This window comes from Triticum urartu, chromosome 5, assembly GCF_003073215.2.
Source record: "Triticum urartu cultivar G1812 chromosome 5, Tu2.1, whole genome shotgun sequence".
Classification (NCBI taxonomy): domain Eukaryota; kingdom Viridiplantae; phylum Streptophyta; class Magnoliopsida; order Poales; family Poaceae; genus Triticum; species Triticum urartu.
In genome coordinates, this window is record NC_053026.1 from 39,877,622 (window position 1) to 39,893,493 (window position 15,872).

General features: G+C 48.8%; 1 protein-coding gene across 1 annotated transcript; it reads left to right on the top strand.

Annotated features, from left to right (window-relative positions):
* The first annotated feature begins 3,437 nt into the window (after positions 1–3,437).
* LOC125506713 lies at positions 3,438–13,734 on the top strand. The gene is made up of 2 exons (XM_048671455.1): positions 3,438–3,808; positions 13,230–13,734. Exons 1-2 carry the CDS (start codon positions 3,438–3,440, stop codon positions 13,732–13,734), a joined length of 876 nt encoding a protein of 291 aa, XP_048527412.1.
* The last annotated feature ends 2,138 nt before the right edge of the window (positions 13,735–15,872 follow it).

The following is a 15,872-nucleotide window of genomic DNA, read 5'->3' on the forward strand; positions in this document are numbered from 1 at the left end:
AGTCCTCGATCCAGACTCCAGGGTCTGTTGTTCCATCATATGCCTCTATGTTTACGGGTTTGAATCCCGCTGGAAATTCATAATCCAGGACCTCATCGGTGAAACATAGGGAGTGTGCGGCACCCCTGTATTTGGGTGTGCCGGATTCTGATAATGGCTTTATTGCATTGCTTACGAGAGCTTGCTTTCTTGGCCCGTAAATGGACCTGGCTGGGCCATGATGCGAATCCTTAAGTGGGTCGCATGCCGGCTTAAGTGCGGCGCTGCTTGCCGCTTTATGCTGGCCATGGGGTCGTCTATCCGACCGTGTGGCTTTCTCACTTTTGGAATACGAGGGCTCTAAGGCCTCCTCGTCGAATTCAGGCAGTAGCTTTCTCTTCGGATAGCTTTTAGTGCGGCGAATGTCGCCGTATTTGTCTGCGGTATTGATTACTTTACTCCATCTGATCCTGAGTGCATCTTCCGCAGTTTTTAGCTTCCGCTTCTGCTTTTTCAGGCTGCGTGCGGTTGCAACGAGCCGTTTGTGGAGGTTCTTCTGCTTCGTGGGCTTGTCCGGCGTAGGGTCGTCCGAAATGCCATTTTCGCCGGGGGAGGGATGTTCGGTTTTCTCTATCCGGGTTGTCCTGTTGGGACGATTGCTCTAAGGCATGCTCGTCGTCTACCGGCTCATCCTGCTCTATGGCTGGGTCTTTATCGAGGCGGGGTTTGGGTCGGCGTTTACGCCGACTGTAACACCCTCGATGCGACTATATCTCCCACGTGTCGAGGCACGACTTAGAGGCATAATCGCATTGAAGGCATATGTCGCAAGTGAGGTAATCTTCACACAACCCATGTAATACATAAGGGAAAGAGATACATAGTTGGCTTACAGTCGCCACTTCACACAATTACATGAATAAACATTACATCAATCGAATACACACATGGTCCGACTACGGAACCAAAATAAAAGAAGAACCCCAAATGCGACAAAGGCCCCCGATCGACCCCAACTGGGCTCCACTACTGATCAACTAAAACGAAACAACATAAAGGACAAGATCTTCATCGAGCTCCCCCCTGAGCTTGGTTGCGTCATCTGCTCGGTTCAACGGCACCTGCAAGCTGGTTTTGGAAGTATCTGTAAGCCACAGGGACTCAGCAATCTCGCACCCTCGCGCAAGACTATTTAAGCTTATGGGTAAGGTAAAGGTATGAGGTGGAGCTGCAGCAAGCGACTAGCATATATGGTGGCTAACATACGCAAATGAGAGCGAGAAGAGAAGGCAAAGCACGGTCGATAAAGGTATGATCAAGAAGTGATCCTGGACTACCTACGTCAAGCATAACTCCAACAACCGTGCTCACTTCCCGGACTCCGCCGGAAAGAGACCATCACGATTACACACGCTGTTGATTCATTTTAATTAAGGTCAAGTTCAGGTTTTCTACAACCGGACGTTAACAAATTCCCATCTGCCCATAACCGCGGGCACGGCTTTCGAAAGTTCAAATCCCTGCAGGGTGTCCCAACTTAGCCTATGACAAGCTCTCACGATCAACAAGGAATAGACCTCCACCCGAGACGTTCCGATCAGACTCGGTATCCCGGTACAACAAGACATTTCGACAGGGTAAAACTAAACCAGCAACACCGCCCGAATGTGCCGACAAATCCCGATAGGAGCTGCACATATCTCTTTCTCAGGGCACACTCAGATTGTCCTAGGTACGGGTAGGCCAGCCCAGAGTTGCCCCTGGTGGTCACCGGCAAGCTGACAGTTGGACCAACACTCAGAGGAGCACGGCCCGGGGGGGTTAAAATAATGATGACCCTTGAGTCCGCGAAACCCAAGGGAAAAAGAGGCTAGGTGGTGAATGGTAAAACCAATGTTGGGCATTGCTGGAAGAGCTTTACTTAAGGCGAACTGTCAAGGGGTTCCCATTATAGCCCAACCGCGTAAGGGACGCAAAATCCGGGAACATAACACCGATATGACGGAAACTAGGGTGGCAAGAGTGGAACAAAACACCAGGCATAAGGGCCGAGCCTTCCACCCTTTACCAAGTATATAGATGCATTAATTAAATAAGATATATAGTGATATCCCAACAAGTAAGTAAATGTTCCAACAAGGAACAGCCTCCAATCTTCACCTGCAACTAGCAACGCTATAAGAGGGGCTGAGCAAAGCGGTAACATAGCCAATCAACGGTTTGCTAGGACATGGTGGGTTAGAGGTTTGACATGGCAATTTGGGAGGCTGACAAGCAAATGGTAGGCATCGTAGCATTGGCATAGCAAAAGAGCGAGCAAACTAGCATAGCAAAGATAGTAGTGATTTCGAGGGTATGATCATCTTGCCTGAAATCCCGCAAGGAAGAAGAACGAGTCCATGAAGAAGACAAACGGACGTAGTCGAACGATTCCTCACAAACTCGACGTTACCGGAACCAACCCGAAGAAGCAATCACCGGAAAAGAAGCACACAACATAGTAAACAACCACCACATAGACATGGCATGATGTGCAAACAAGTATGATGCATGTCCGGTTTAAAGATACATGATGGCAAAGTGCACAAACAAAGCTACAAGTTAAATGGAGTTCAATATGCAATGAGTTGCATATTGACGGAACACCACATCAATTATTTAATTCACTCCCAGTTAGGTACTCAACAAAGTTAAATGTTGGTTAACATGGCAAGAGGTGAAGCAAAAGAAAACTACCTATCTAGTCAAGGTTAAATGAGGCCGGAAGCAACGAACAACAATTCCGGAAACTCCTCATATGCATAATCTAAGGTTTGGTACTGTTCTGCCCTAAACATTATTTTAGAGTTGTTTAACATGCAAAGTAAGGCCATCATGTCAAACTAGGCATTTTTCTACCCCAATTACATATAAAGATTATTAAAATCGGAGTTACGGTTATTTAGTTATGATTTAAATCATTTTAGCATGGCATAGGAGCAAATTAAAGCAAACAACATTTTAATTATTTTAAACATAGCTGAAAGTTTGATATTATTAATCTACACAAAATTCTGAGCAAGTTTCATATATAAATCATTTTAATCCGATGCACCATTTGTGAGTTATTAAATGCATGAACTAGGGGGACTATACTGCAAAACTGCTGTCTCAGGAATAATAGGAAAAAATCCCAGGCGCTGAAAAAAACACATCACGGGCCGAATCTGAGGTAAGCCCAACAGTGAGGAAAAAAAATAGAGGAGGGGGCACTGGGGTCGGCTCACCCATTGGCCTGGCCCAGCAGAGGAGGAAGGAGGCCGAGGCGAGGCCAGCTGGGCTGGCCTTGGGGTGCTCGCGCTGGGCCTGGAGGCCAAGGCGGGGAGGCTGGGCCGCACTCGGCACTGCGCTGGCCGGGAAGCTGGACCGGCCCACGTGGAGGGTCAACGTCGTCGAGCGGGGAAACTGGTTCCCGATCCATGGCGATGGCGGCGATGGAGGACTCCGGCAGCGAGCGGGGTCCGGCGAGGCAGCAGGAAACGGGCGGATCCGGCGAGCTCCATGCCGGATCTGGACGGGGCCGGAGGAAGGGAGGCGACGGCGAGGGAAAACGGCGTCGGGACGGCAAGGCGGCGCCGGCGATGGTGACCCGCGGCGGCGAGGGCGCACAGCGGCGGAGAAAACCGGTGGCGAAGGCGTGGATCGAGGGGCTCCTCCCCTCGACCGGCTGCGGGAGCGAGGAGGCGCGGGGTGCCTGCGGGCGGCGGCAGAGATCCGGGCTCGCGCGGGCCTCGGATGGGCTCCGCGGGCCGGCGGCGAAGTGGGGCGGCGCGGTGCCATGTGGCGCGCGGTGAGTGGAGGGGAAGCGGCGGCGGGGTGACGTGTCGCGCTCTCATTGGGCGGAGTGAGGTGGCGGAGGCAGCGGACATGTCCGGTGAAGGTGGGGATTTCGTCCGGCGGCGCGAATCTGAGAATTTTTAGGGTTAGGGGAAGAATGAACCGTGAATTTCGGAGGGGGGTTGTATATATAGGCATAGAGGGAGCTAGGAGAGTCCAAATGAGGTGCGGTTTTCGGCCACGCGATCGTGATCGAACGACCGAGATGATGGAGCAGAGTTAGGTGGGTTTTGGGCCAAATTGGAAGGGTGTTGGGCTGCAACACACACGAGGCCTTTTCGGTCCCTCGGTTAACCGTTGGAGTATCAAACGAAGTCCAAATGATACGAAACTTGATAGGCGGTCTACCGGTAGTAAACCAAGGCCGCTTGGCAAGACTCGGTCCAATCCGGAAATGTTTAATCCCCACACATGAAAGAAAGGTAGAAATGACCACCGGAGAAGAACGGAACTCCGGATTGCAAAACGGACAACGGGGAAAATGCTCGGATGCGTGAGACGAACACGTATGCAAATGAAATGCGAATGATGATATGATATGCAATGCATGACACACAAGGAATGACAAGGCAACACCAGCGAATAGCTAAAAGACACCTGGCACATCGGTCTCGGGGCGTTACAACACTCCACCACTATGAGAGGATCTCGTCCTGAGATCTAGAATGGCATCGGAGGGAAAACGGAAAAGGAAGAGAAACGGTAAAACTAAGTTGCTTCTTTGACAAACGAGTGAAACCAAAGAACCTTGAAAAGGTTAAGCCATTCGAGAAAAGAATACAACGAAGATGACGAAGTTGAAAACCACTCCGTTAGAAAAGAGGGACAAAGAACATTGCGAAAAACCCTTGAGGTTGAAGGGCAAGATATATATTTAAAAAAACGCTCCGGTTAAGGAAGGGGATCAAGGAAAACCAAAATTCGGGCAGCACTCCGGTTGAAAAGAAAAGGAATTGAATAATAACTTGATAAGGTGATAGAACTTGAAAAGAGGGCACGACACTCCGGTTAAATGGGAAATCATGAAAAGAGCATGATCTTAGACAAACGAGATGATGGGTTGAGAGGAGCAACATCAATAGACCTCCAGGAGAAAGAATAGGATAAGGATAATTGAGACAAAAGAATGTAGAAGAAAAGCCAACTTCTGGTACAAAAGAGCTTGAAAAGGCATCTTAAGGAGAAGGGTCGAACGGAGTTATTGGAAAGCCAACAACGAAAGAATAAACTTGATATGGTCTTATGGAGTACATCTCAAATTATGAGGTGACAACCTGCCACTCGCGGGAAAAGAATTGTATTGATATGAACAAAGAGACGAGAATGTATATCGCACCGGAAAGGATAAATGAAGAAATTGGATCATTGATAAACACCATGAGAGCGACAATCCTTAAAGGAAAGCTTTAGGTGAAATATAACCCAAGATAACTCCAATGACGAGATTGATGGATTTAAACTACCTCATTCTTGATAACTTGTGAATCATGAAACATGAACTCAAATTATCAATATGACATAATACCACCTCTATTGATACGGAAGGAATAATTGCACGCCGGATTGCAAGATGAAGAAACTTAAGCTCCTTAGAAAAGAATCTTGATGAGCACTTCGAAAAGGAATTAAATTCTTGATGGACCATTATGTAGAACCTCCATGAAGAACTCCGGTAAACAAAAGAATGAAAAGAAAGAGAAATTGGAAACACAAGGTGAATCCTTGCGATGATTTAGACGGATCTCCGTGATAATTAGAGCTTGGAACTCCGGGAAAAAGAGAAGATGAAACAAATGAAACTGAGAGTTTGAAGGGCCTCCGGAATAAGAATTAATCATTAGGATGAAACAAGAATAAGAATTACATTATGCTTATCCTTCACCAATTAAATTGATGACAATCAATGGATTTGGCATACTACTTATTCTCGTAGAAAGGATTAAAAGAGATATAACAAAACTTGAGAAGGTCTTCAACGAACCACCGGTAGGATTGGAACAACAAATAAATTAATATGATAAGAAAGAAGAAAAAATCTTGAACGAACCACCGTACGAATTGAAAATGAATTAAGAGAAGACAAAGAAACACCGTGAATAATAGTGAAATAAACGAAGATGCTTGAGAGGATTTAGATACATGAGAACGAAGAGATCATGCACTGATTAGAGGATATATGATCGATGCACCGGTAAGATTTGGAGAACGAGAGCTAAAAACTGAGAATGAATAACCCTGAATTGGTGAACTCCGGATAACAAACTGAGAAGACTCTTAAATTGCTTCGGAAGGGTGAAAAGAATTTTTCACGATCAAAACAATTACGAGAGGATGGCAACAAGCTAGCATCATGAATCTTGAAGAGAATTGAGCAAGATTAAAGAGAAACTCTACTTCGGTCTTCAAATGATGAGAATGACAACGAGAAACACCACCATGAATTATTTAGACACTCCGGAAGAATCAAACGAAGAGGTTGAGCCAACAATGAATAGAATTTGAAAGATCTTGGAGAAATATATGTGACTGATGATAAATCATTCTTACGTCAACTTTAAGATGAATTTGAGGGTAGCTCCGGGAAAATAAGAAGAGTTAGGTAAGATCCTGGGAAAAGACCTGTGGGTTAGGGCCCACTCAAAAGAAACACCGTTGAAGGATTTAAAAGAGAGAATGCACCAGTTGAATAAAAAGGCTCGAATGGTATAACATCCTCGAAATAGCTTGAATAAAAGAAGAGTGGATACACGAATCTTCGAGATATCTTCAGCACTCCAGAACAATTGAATATCGAGAGGTGAATGATTATGAGGTACACCGGTATGAGAAGGCATTTGAAAAGAGAGAAGGGTATGAGCAACAAAGCTTGAATTTAACCACCGACGAAGAAAAATGAGTGAAGAGTGACGAACTTGAAGCTTCGTTAGAATCTTCATGAGAATCACCGAATAAGAACAAGAAGGAAAAGAATGGAGAGACTTCACACCAATAAGATGGTACTTGATTAAGAAATATGAGTCCTTGAAAAAAAGGGGGGGGGGGGGGGGAAAAAACAAATGCAACTTGAGATGGATGAAACGAACACCGTTGAGAAGAACTGGTACTTGAACTTGTGAATGTTGAAGTGAACGGATCCACTTGAGGAGAAGCACATCGGTGAAAAGGATTGACAAAACAATCTTGATGATCAAGAAGGATTTGTATTCACATCGGAGTATGAGAACACCGCTTAGAGAAGGTATGGAATCAACATTTGACTTCGAAGCAACTCGAATACCACAACTCAAAACAAAAACAAAGGGTTGGCTTGCAGAATAAGCCGGAACAAACATATGATAGAGATTTCGTCCGAAGTTTTCGTGGTGGGGCCTACACGGGCTCGATCGTACAGCACCATCATGTACAAGGCAGTGCACATGACATACGAAGCGTCCCCGAGTCGGCATAGCCAAGGACTCTTTAAGACACAACGAGACCACTATAAAATCGACCGTGAATAGGCGGACCACTAGACGTCGAACCCCAATTTCATATCATACATCTGTCGGAAAGACATCCTAAGAGCTACTTGAATTCCCACCTATGAAACTCCCGAACCTTTCCGGTTATGCAATCAGGTGTTGGGGATACAGGGGAAGCATAATATCTCACCCAATTCTAGCAAATCCTACATCCAGCTGTATCCATCCTTCAACACATAACCAAGAAACCTTCGGAAATCGTCTACCTCAACCTTCGAAAAGCATCCGTTATACAAGTTATGGCGATACTCCCGAACTCCCGCCCCAGTACTGGGTGGCGTCGAGGTTATCTCACCAACGAACTTCATAAAAGAGATTTTCGATGTCGGCGTACTAAACTCAGGTATTCCAGAACTGCAACGATAAAATTATGACGACAACACCTCAGAGCTCAACTCCCCGGGACACTTCCACTAAACCCCTGACAGGAGGCACCAAGACAATGTTCTCATCATAAAACCATCGGAACGATTCCAAGATACCTGCGTGATCCTAAAAAAAATTTAGTGAAATTTGAGAAGAGAAGAGACAAAACTCTACGTCAGGAAGCCTTACCAGAGCGATGAAGGGACTGGGGAGTAAAAAGGATTCCTAAACTCTCCGATATATAATTCCTAGAAGAATCAAAACATTTTTCTAGACTCAACAACGTCCGTTAATTCGATCAAGCAGTGGGGGCTCCTAAGGTCAGGGAAGGCTCTGATACCAACTTGTAACACCCTCGATGTGACTATATCTCCCACGTGTCGAGGCACGACTTAGAGGCATAATCGCATTGAAGGCATATGTCGCAAGTGAGGTAATCTTCACACAACCCATGTAATACATAAGGGAAAGAGATACATAGTTGGCTTACAGTCGCCACTTCACACAATTACATGAATAAACATTACATCAATCGAATACACACATGGTCCGACTACGGAACCAAAATAAAAGAAGAACCCCAAATGCGACAAAGGCCCCCGATCGACCCCAACTGGGCTCCACTACTGATCAACTAAAACGAAACAACATAAAGGACAAGATCTTCATCGAGCTCCCCCTGAGCTTGGTTGCGTCATCTGCTCAGTTCAACGGCACCTGCAAGCTGGTTTTGGAAGTATCTGTAAGCCACAGGGACTCAGCAATCTCGCACCCTCGCGCAAGACTATTTAAGCTTATGGGTAAGGTAAAGGTATGAGGTGGAGCTGCAGCAAGCGACTAGCATATATGGTGGCTAACATACGCAAATGAGAGCGAGAAGAGAAGGCAAAGCACGGTCGATAAAGGTATGATCAAGAAGTGATCCTGGACTACCTACGTCAAGCATAACTCCAACAACCGTGTTCACTTCCCGGACTCCGCCGGAAAGAGACCATCACGATTACACACGCTGTTGATTCATTTTAATTAAGGTCAAGTTCAGGTTTTCTACAACCGGACGTTAACAAATTCCCATCTGCCCATAACCGCGGGCACGGCTTTCGAAAGTTCAAATCCCTGCAGGGGTGTCCCAACTTAGCCCATGACAAGATCTCACGGTCAACGAAGGAATAGACCTCCACCCGAGACGTTCCGATCAGACTCGGTATCCCGGTACAACAAGACATTTCGACAGGGTAAAACTAAACTAGCAACACCGCCCGAATGTGCCGACAAATCCTGATAGGAGCTGCACATATCTCTTTCTCAGGGCACACTCAGATTGTCCTAGGTACGGGTAGGCCAGCCCAGAGTTGCCCCTGGTGGTCACCGGTAGCTGACAGTTGGACCAACACTCAGAGGAGCACCGGCCCGGGGGGGTTAAAATAATGACGACCCTTGAGTCCGCGAAACCCAAGGGAAAAAGAGGCTAGGTGGCGAATGGTAAAACCAATGTTGGGCATTGCTGGAAGAGCTTTACTTAAGGCGAACTGTCAAGGGGTTCCCATTATAGCCCAACCGCGTAAGGGACGCAAAATCCGGGAACATAACACCGATATGACGGAAACTAGGGTGGCAAGAGTGGAACAAAACACCAGGCATAAGGCCGAGCCTTCCACCCTTTACCAAGTATATAGATGCATTAATTAAATAAGATATATAGTGATATCCCAACAAGTAAGTAAATGTTCCAACAAGGAACAGCCTCCAATCTTCACCTGCAACTAGCAACGCTATAAGAGGGGCTGAGCAAAGCGGTAACATAGCCAATCAATGGTTTGCTAGGACATGGTGGGTTAGAGGTGTGACATGGCAATTTGGGAGGCTGACAAGCAAATGGTAGGCATCGTAGCATTGGCATAGCAAAAGAGCGAGCAAACTAGCATAGCAGAGATAGTAGTGATTTCGAGGGTATGATCATCTTGCCTGAAATCCCGCAAGGAAGAAGAACGAGTCCATGAAGAAGACAAACGGACGTAGTCGAACGGTTCCTCACAAACTCGACGTTACCGGAACCAACCCGAAGAAGCAATCACCGGAAAAGAAGCACACAAGATAGTAAACAACCACCACATAGACATGGCATGATGTGCAAACAAGTATGATGCATGTCCGGTTTAAAGATACATGGCATGGCAAAGTGCACAAACAAAGCTACAAGTTAAATGGAGTTCAATATGCAACGAGTTGCATATTGACGGAACACCACATCAATTATTTAATTCACTCCCAGTTAGGTACTCAACAAAGTTAAATGTTGGTTAACATGGCAAGAGGTGAAGCAAAAGAAAACTACCTATCTAGTCAAGGTTAAATGAGGCCGGAAGCAACGAACAACAATTCCGGAAACTCCTCATATGCATAATCTAAGGTTTGGTACTGTTCTGCCCTAAACATTATTTTAGAGTTGTTTAACATGCAAAGTAAGGCCATCATGTCAAACTAGGCATTTTTCTACCCCAATTACATATAAAGATTATTAAAATCGGAGTTACGGTTATTTAGTTATGATTTAAATCATTTTAGCATGGCATAGGAGCAAATTAAAGCAAACAACATTTTAATTATTTTAAACATAGCTGAAAGTTTGATATTATTAATCTACACAAAATTCTGAGCAAGTTTCATATATAAATCATTTTAATCCGATGCACCATTTGTGAGTTATTAAATGCATGAACTAGGGGGACTATACTGCAAAACTGCTGTCTCAGGAATAATAGGAAAAAATCCCAGGCGCTGAAAAAAACACATCACGGGCCGAATCTGAGGTAAGCCCAACAGTGAGGGAAAAAAATAGAGGAGGGGGCGCTGGGGTCGGCTCACCCATGGGCCTGGCCCAGCAGAGGAGGAAGGAGGCCGAGGCGAGGTCGGCTGGGCTGGCCTTGGGGCGCTCGCGCTGGGCCTGGAGGCAAAGGCGGGGAGGCTGGGCCGCACTCGGCGCTGCGCTGGCCGGGAAGCTGGACCGGCCCACGTGGAGGGTCAACGTCGTCGAGCGGGGAAACTGGTTCCTGATCCATGGCGATGGCGGCGATGGAGGGCTCCGGCAGCGAGCGGGGTCCGGCGAGGCGGCAGGAAACGGGCGGATCCGGCGAGCTCCATGCCGGATCTGGACGGGGCCGGAGGAAGGGAGGCGACGGCGAGGGAAAACGGCGTCGGGACGGCAAGGCGGCGCCGGCGATGGTGGCCCGCGGCGGCGAGGGCGCACGGCGGCGGAGAAAACCGGTGGCGAAGGCGTGGATCGAGGGGCTCCTCCCCTCGACCGGCTGCGGGAGCGAGGAGGCGCGGGGTGCCTGCGGGCGGCGGCGGAGATCCGGGCTCGCGCGGGCCTTGGTTGGGCTCCGCGGGCCGGCGGCGAAGTGGGGCGGCGCGGTGCCATGTGGCGCGCGGTGAGTGGAGGGGAAGCGGCGGCGGGGTGACGTGTCGCGCTCTCATTGGGCGGAGTGAGGTGGCGGAGGCAGCGGACATGTCCGGTGAAGATGGGGATTTCGTCCGGCGGCGCGGATCTGAGAATTTTTAGGGTTCGGGGAAGAATGAACCGTGAATTTCGGAGGGGGGTTGTATATATAGGCATAGAGGGAGCTAGGAGAGTCCAAATGAGGTGCGGTTTTCGGCCACGCGATCGTGATCGAACGACCGAGATGATGGAGCAGAGTTAGGTGGGTTTGGGCCAAATTGGAAGGGTGTTGGGCTGCAACACACACGAGGCCTTTTCGGTCCCTCGGTTAACCGTTGGAGTATCAAACGAAGTCCAAATGATACGAAACTTGATAGGCGGTCTACCGGTAGTAAACCAAGGCCGCTTGGCAAGACTCGGTCCAATCCGGAAATGTTTAATCCCCACACATGAAAGAAAGGTAGAAATGACCACCGGAGAAGAACGGAACGCCGGATTGCAAAACGGACAACGGGGAAAATGCTCGGATGCGTGAGATGAACACGTATGCAAATGAAATGCGCATGATGATATGATATGCAATGCATGACACGCAAGGAATGACAAGGCAACACCAGCGAATAGCTGAACGACACCTGGCACATCGGTCTCGGGGAGTTACACCGACACTTTGATTGTTTTTTGAGAGATCGATCCCTCTTTCCATCCCCGTTTTCCTCGTTGTTGCTTCCTTTAGGGGTATCCACCATGTACACATTGTGAGATGAGGTGGCTGTCCAATGCCCTATAGGCGTTGGTTCTTGGTTGTCTCCTGCATCGTCGTCCATACCGTCGATGTCTTCGGATTCGAAGTCGAGTATGTCGGTTAAGTCGTCGACAGTGGCTATGAAGTGGGTGGTGGGTGGGTTTTGAATTTCTTCATCATCCGAATCCCATCCTTGCTGACCGTAGTCTAGCCAGGGCTCTCCTGATAAAGAGAGAGACTTTAGCGAATTCAGGATGTCGCCGAAGGGCGAGTGCTGAAAGATGTCTGCGGCGGTGAACTCCATTATCGGCGCCCAATCGGATTCGATCGGCAGGGGCGCGGGGAGCTCGGAGTTCAGAAAGGAATCCGGCTCCTCGGAGTCACGGGCCATGCGGAGTGCGGGGCTGGAGTTCGGCTCGATCGCCTCTGAGATCGCGGCCCCTGAGGCAGCGTCCAACCGCTGATCCTCGATCGGCGCAGTGGGCTCCGAATCAATGGTCGGAACCAATGCGTGTGCGGCCTCCAAGGCACTGTTCGGCAGCAGAGCTATATCATGCCCATCGAGACAGTGCGGCGCGCTTGGCTGTGGCACGAATCCGTCGAAGATCAAGTCCCCGCGGATGTCAGCCGTGTAGTTTAGGTTTCCAAACCTGACCTGATGGCCAGGGGCGTAGCTTTCGATCTGCTCAAGGTGGCCAAGCGACTTGGCCCGCCGAAGACGTAGATCTGTCCGGGGAGAAAAGTCTCACCCTGGACTGCATCGTTGTTGATGATCGAAGGAGCCATCGGGCCTAAAGGCGACGACACAGAGGAACTCTCAATGAAAGCACCAATGTCGGTGTCAAAACCGGCGGATCTCGGGTAGGGGGTCCCAAACTATGCGTCTAGGCCGGATGGTAACAGGAGGCAAGGAACACGATGTTTTACCCAGGTTCGGGCCCTCTTGATGGAGGTAAAACCCTACGTCCTGCTTGATTAATATTGATGATATGGGTAGTACAAGAGTAGATCTACCACGAGATCAAGGAGGCTAAACCCTAAAAGCTAGCCTATGGTATGATTGTTGTATGATGAAGTTGTCCTACGGACTAAAACCCTCCGGTTTATATAGACACCGGAGAGGGTTAGGGTTACACAAAGTCGGTTACAATGGTAGGAGATCTTGAATATCCGCACCGCCAAGCTTGCCTTCCACGCCAAGGAAAGTCCCATCTGGACACGGGACGAAGTCTTCAATCTTGTATCTTCATAGTCCTGGAGTCCGGCTGAAGGTATAGTCCGGCTACCCAAACACCCCCTAATCCAGGACTCCCTCACCTACCTCCGTCCTGCCTCCGTCGCCAAGATCAAAGAGGAATGAAGCCTGGTCAGCCACGCTCCTGCCTGACGGGCCGAGCTCGGCGCTGCTCCAGCTTTGTGAGTCCCCCATTCTCCTGCTACCGGTGTCGTCCCCCTTTAGGCCCCCTGGTTTCGAGGCCTCCCCAACGCCTCCCCGGCCGTCTAGTGGGTCGGTGCGTCGTACTCCCTCCCCTGTGCGCCGCCGCCGAGCTGACGCTTCCGGTGCGGTTGGCCTCCAGTGCCTAGCGCCACTTTTCGGGGAGCGGCCAGCCGCCATTCTGCCCGTCCCCACCCCGACTGCAAAGCCTCCGCGAGCTCCAGCGGCGCGCCGGAAGACCTTGGCAGGAGTCACCATCTCTGAGGTTGGCGGTGCACTCTCTCTGCACAAGACGTGGGTGGCGGCTCGTCCGAAGGCCACGCCCATGGCTCGTGCGGCTGAAATCCTGGTTTGTCGTTCTCTGGGCATCCCGTAAACATAGAGGCATATGATGGAACAACAGACCCTGGAGTCTGGATCGAGGACTATATCCTCCACATACATATGGCTAGAGGAGATGACCTCCACGCCATAAAATACTTACCCCTCAAGCTTAAAGGGCCAGCCCGGCATTGGCTCAAAAGCCTTCCTGAAAACACAATCGGAAGTTGGGAAGAGCTCAAGGACGCTTTCTGAGCAAATTTTCAAGGGACCCATGTCCGCCCTGCGGATGCAGATGATCTTAGTCACATAACTCAACAGCCCGGAGAGTCAGCTCGGCAATTCTGGAATAGATTTCTTACTAAAAAGAATCAGATAGTCGACTGTCCGGACGCTGAAGCCTTAGCGGCTTTCAGGCATAATGTCCGAGACGAATGGCTCGCCAGACACCTCGGCCAATAAAAGCCAAGAACAATGGCCGCACTAACAAGCCTCATGACCCGCTTTTGCGCAGGAGAGGACAACTGGTTGGCAAGATGCAGCACCAGTGACCCAAGTATATCCGAAACTAGGGATGGAAACGGAAAACCGTGACGCAATAAGGACCGTCGCCGGACTAAGGAAAAAAGTCCGAAGAGCATGGCAGTCAACGCCGGATTCAAAAGCTCACGACAGAATCAGAAAAAGCCGCCCCTCCAAGATAACAGGGACGACCTATCCAACCTAAACAAAATCTTGGATAGGATATGTCAAATACACAGCACTCCCGGAAAGCCTGCTAACCATACCCACAGAGATTGTTGGGTTTTCAAACAATCCGGCAGACTCAACGCCGAACACAAGGGGCTCGACACACCAAGCGAAGACGAAGACGAACCCCAAAAGCAGAGTACCAGGAAACAAAAGAATTTCCCACAAGAAGTAAAAACAGTAAACTCACTCCACATAACAAAACGTGCGGTGCCCATAAAGGTACGCACCCCACGGCCTATCCCAAAGGAATCCCGCCACTGGTTGTCAAAACCAATCATCTTCGATCATCTGGATTATTCTAGAAGTGTCAGGAACCCAGGCTGGACTGCCCTGGTACTCGATCCAATAATTGGCGGACTCCAGTTTTCAAATGTCCTTATGGACGGTGGCAGCGGACTCAACCTGATATATCAGGACTCAATCCGCCACATGAGGATCGACCCAAAAAGAATTCGCCACAGCAAAACCTCCTTTCAAGAAGTAACGCCAGGTCCGGACACCCATTGCATGGGTTTTCTCTGGCTCGAGGTTATTTTCGGCTCTGCCGATAACTTCCGTCGCGAAAAGCTGACTTTCCACATCGTCCCATTCTTAAGTCGCTATCAAGCACTACTGGGACGCGAAGCTTTCGCCCGCTTTAACGCAATATCGCATTATGCATCTCTTAAGCTTAAGATGCCCGGTCCACGCAGCATGATCTCCTTAAAGGGGAAGCAGTGAGAACACCTCCCCCAAGCGGAGGATTGTGCGGCCGCTTTAACAGCCCCACAATACAATGGTTTCACCAGCCAGAACATCGGAACAGGTCATTAAGGCCAGGACACGGATAGACGAGTCCGGCACAAAAGTATCGTTGATAAAGGCTTAGTGGCCATATACCCCTGCACTAGGGGCTTCACACGTATAAAATAAGAGACAATACAGCTCAATTTTTCATATTTTACTTTACACTTTGTTTATTTCATATAACTTTTGTTCGGCACGCCGCTTTTTCAACTTAGTTACTCTCTTTTTACAGATGAACGTCGTGCTGCGCCCGTCCAGGATACGGCACAACGGAGACACAGGCGCAGACGTGCAGTAGGGACCCATTCCAAGGATTCTTTTCAGATTAAGACCCTGCGTAAACCTTTTTTACTGTCTCTTGTTGATACACATCCCCTGGTTCTATGACCAAGGAGGAGGCTGGCGTCTTGGCATGTGGTCACGTCAGAATTCTTGCGCATACATGGACACTAGGGGCTTATACCTCAGAGCGTTACCTCGCCCGCTCTCATAAAGACCGAATACCTTAGGGAGTGTTCGGCGTCGCGAGTTTGGCCTTATATGCATCAGCTCCGAGTCATGATTTTGGTCAAATGTTGGGTTGCCCGGCTCCTGTGTTCGGCCGCCTTATTGTTGGGGAACGTTGTAGAAAACAAAAATTTTCCTACTCGTTTC

What these genes read in the sequence shown, in the direction of transcription:
- LOC125506713 (XM_048671455.1), top strand. Translation starts at nt 3,438, where the DNA reads ATGGCGATGGCGGCGATGGAGGACTCCGGCAGCGAGCGGGGTCCGGCG. An exon ending in GCGGTGCCATGTGGCGCGCG is followed by an intron (nt 3,809 to 13,229) that starts GTGAGTGGAGGG and finishes CCCCTAATCCAG; the next exon opens with GACTCCCTCACCTACCTCCG.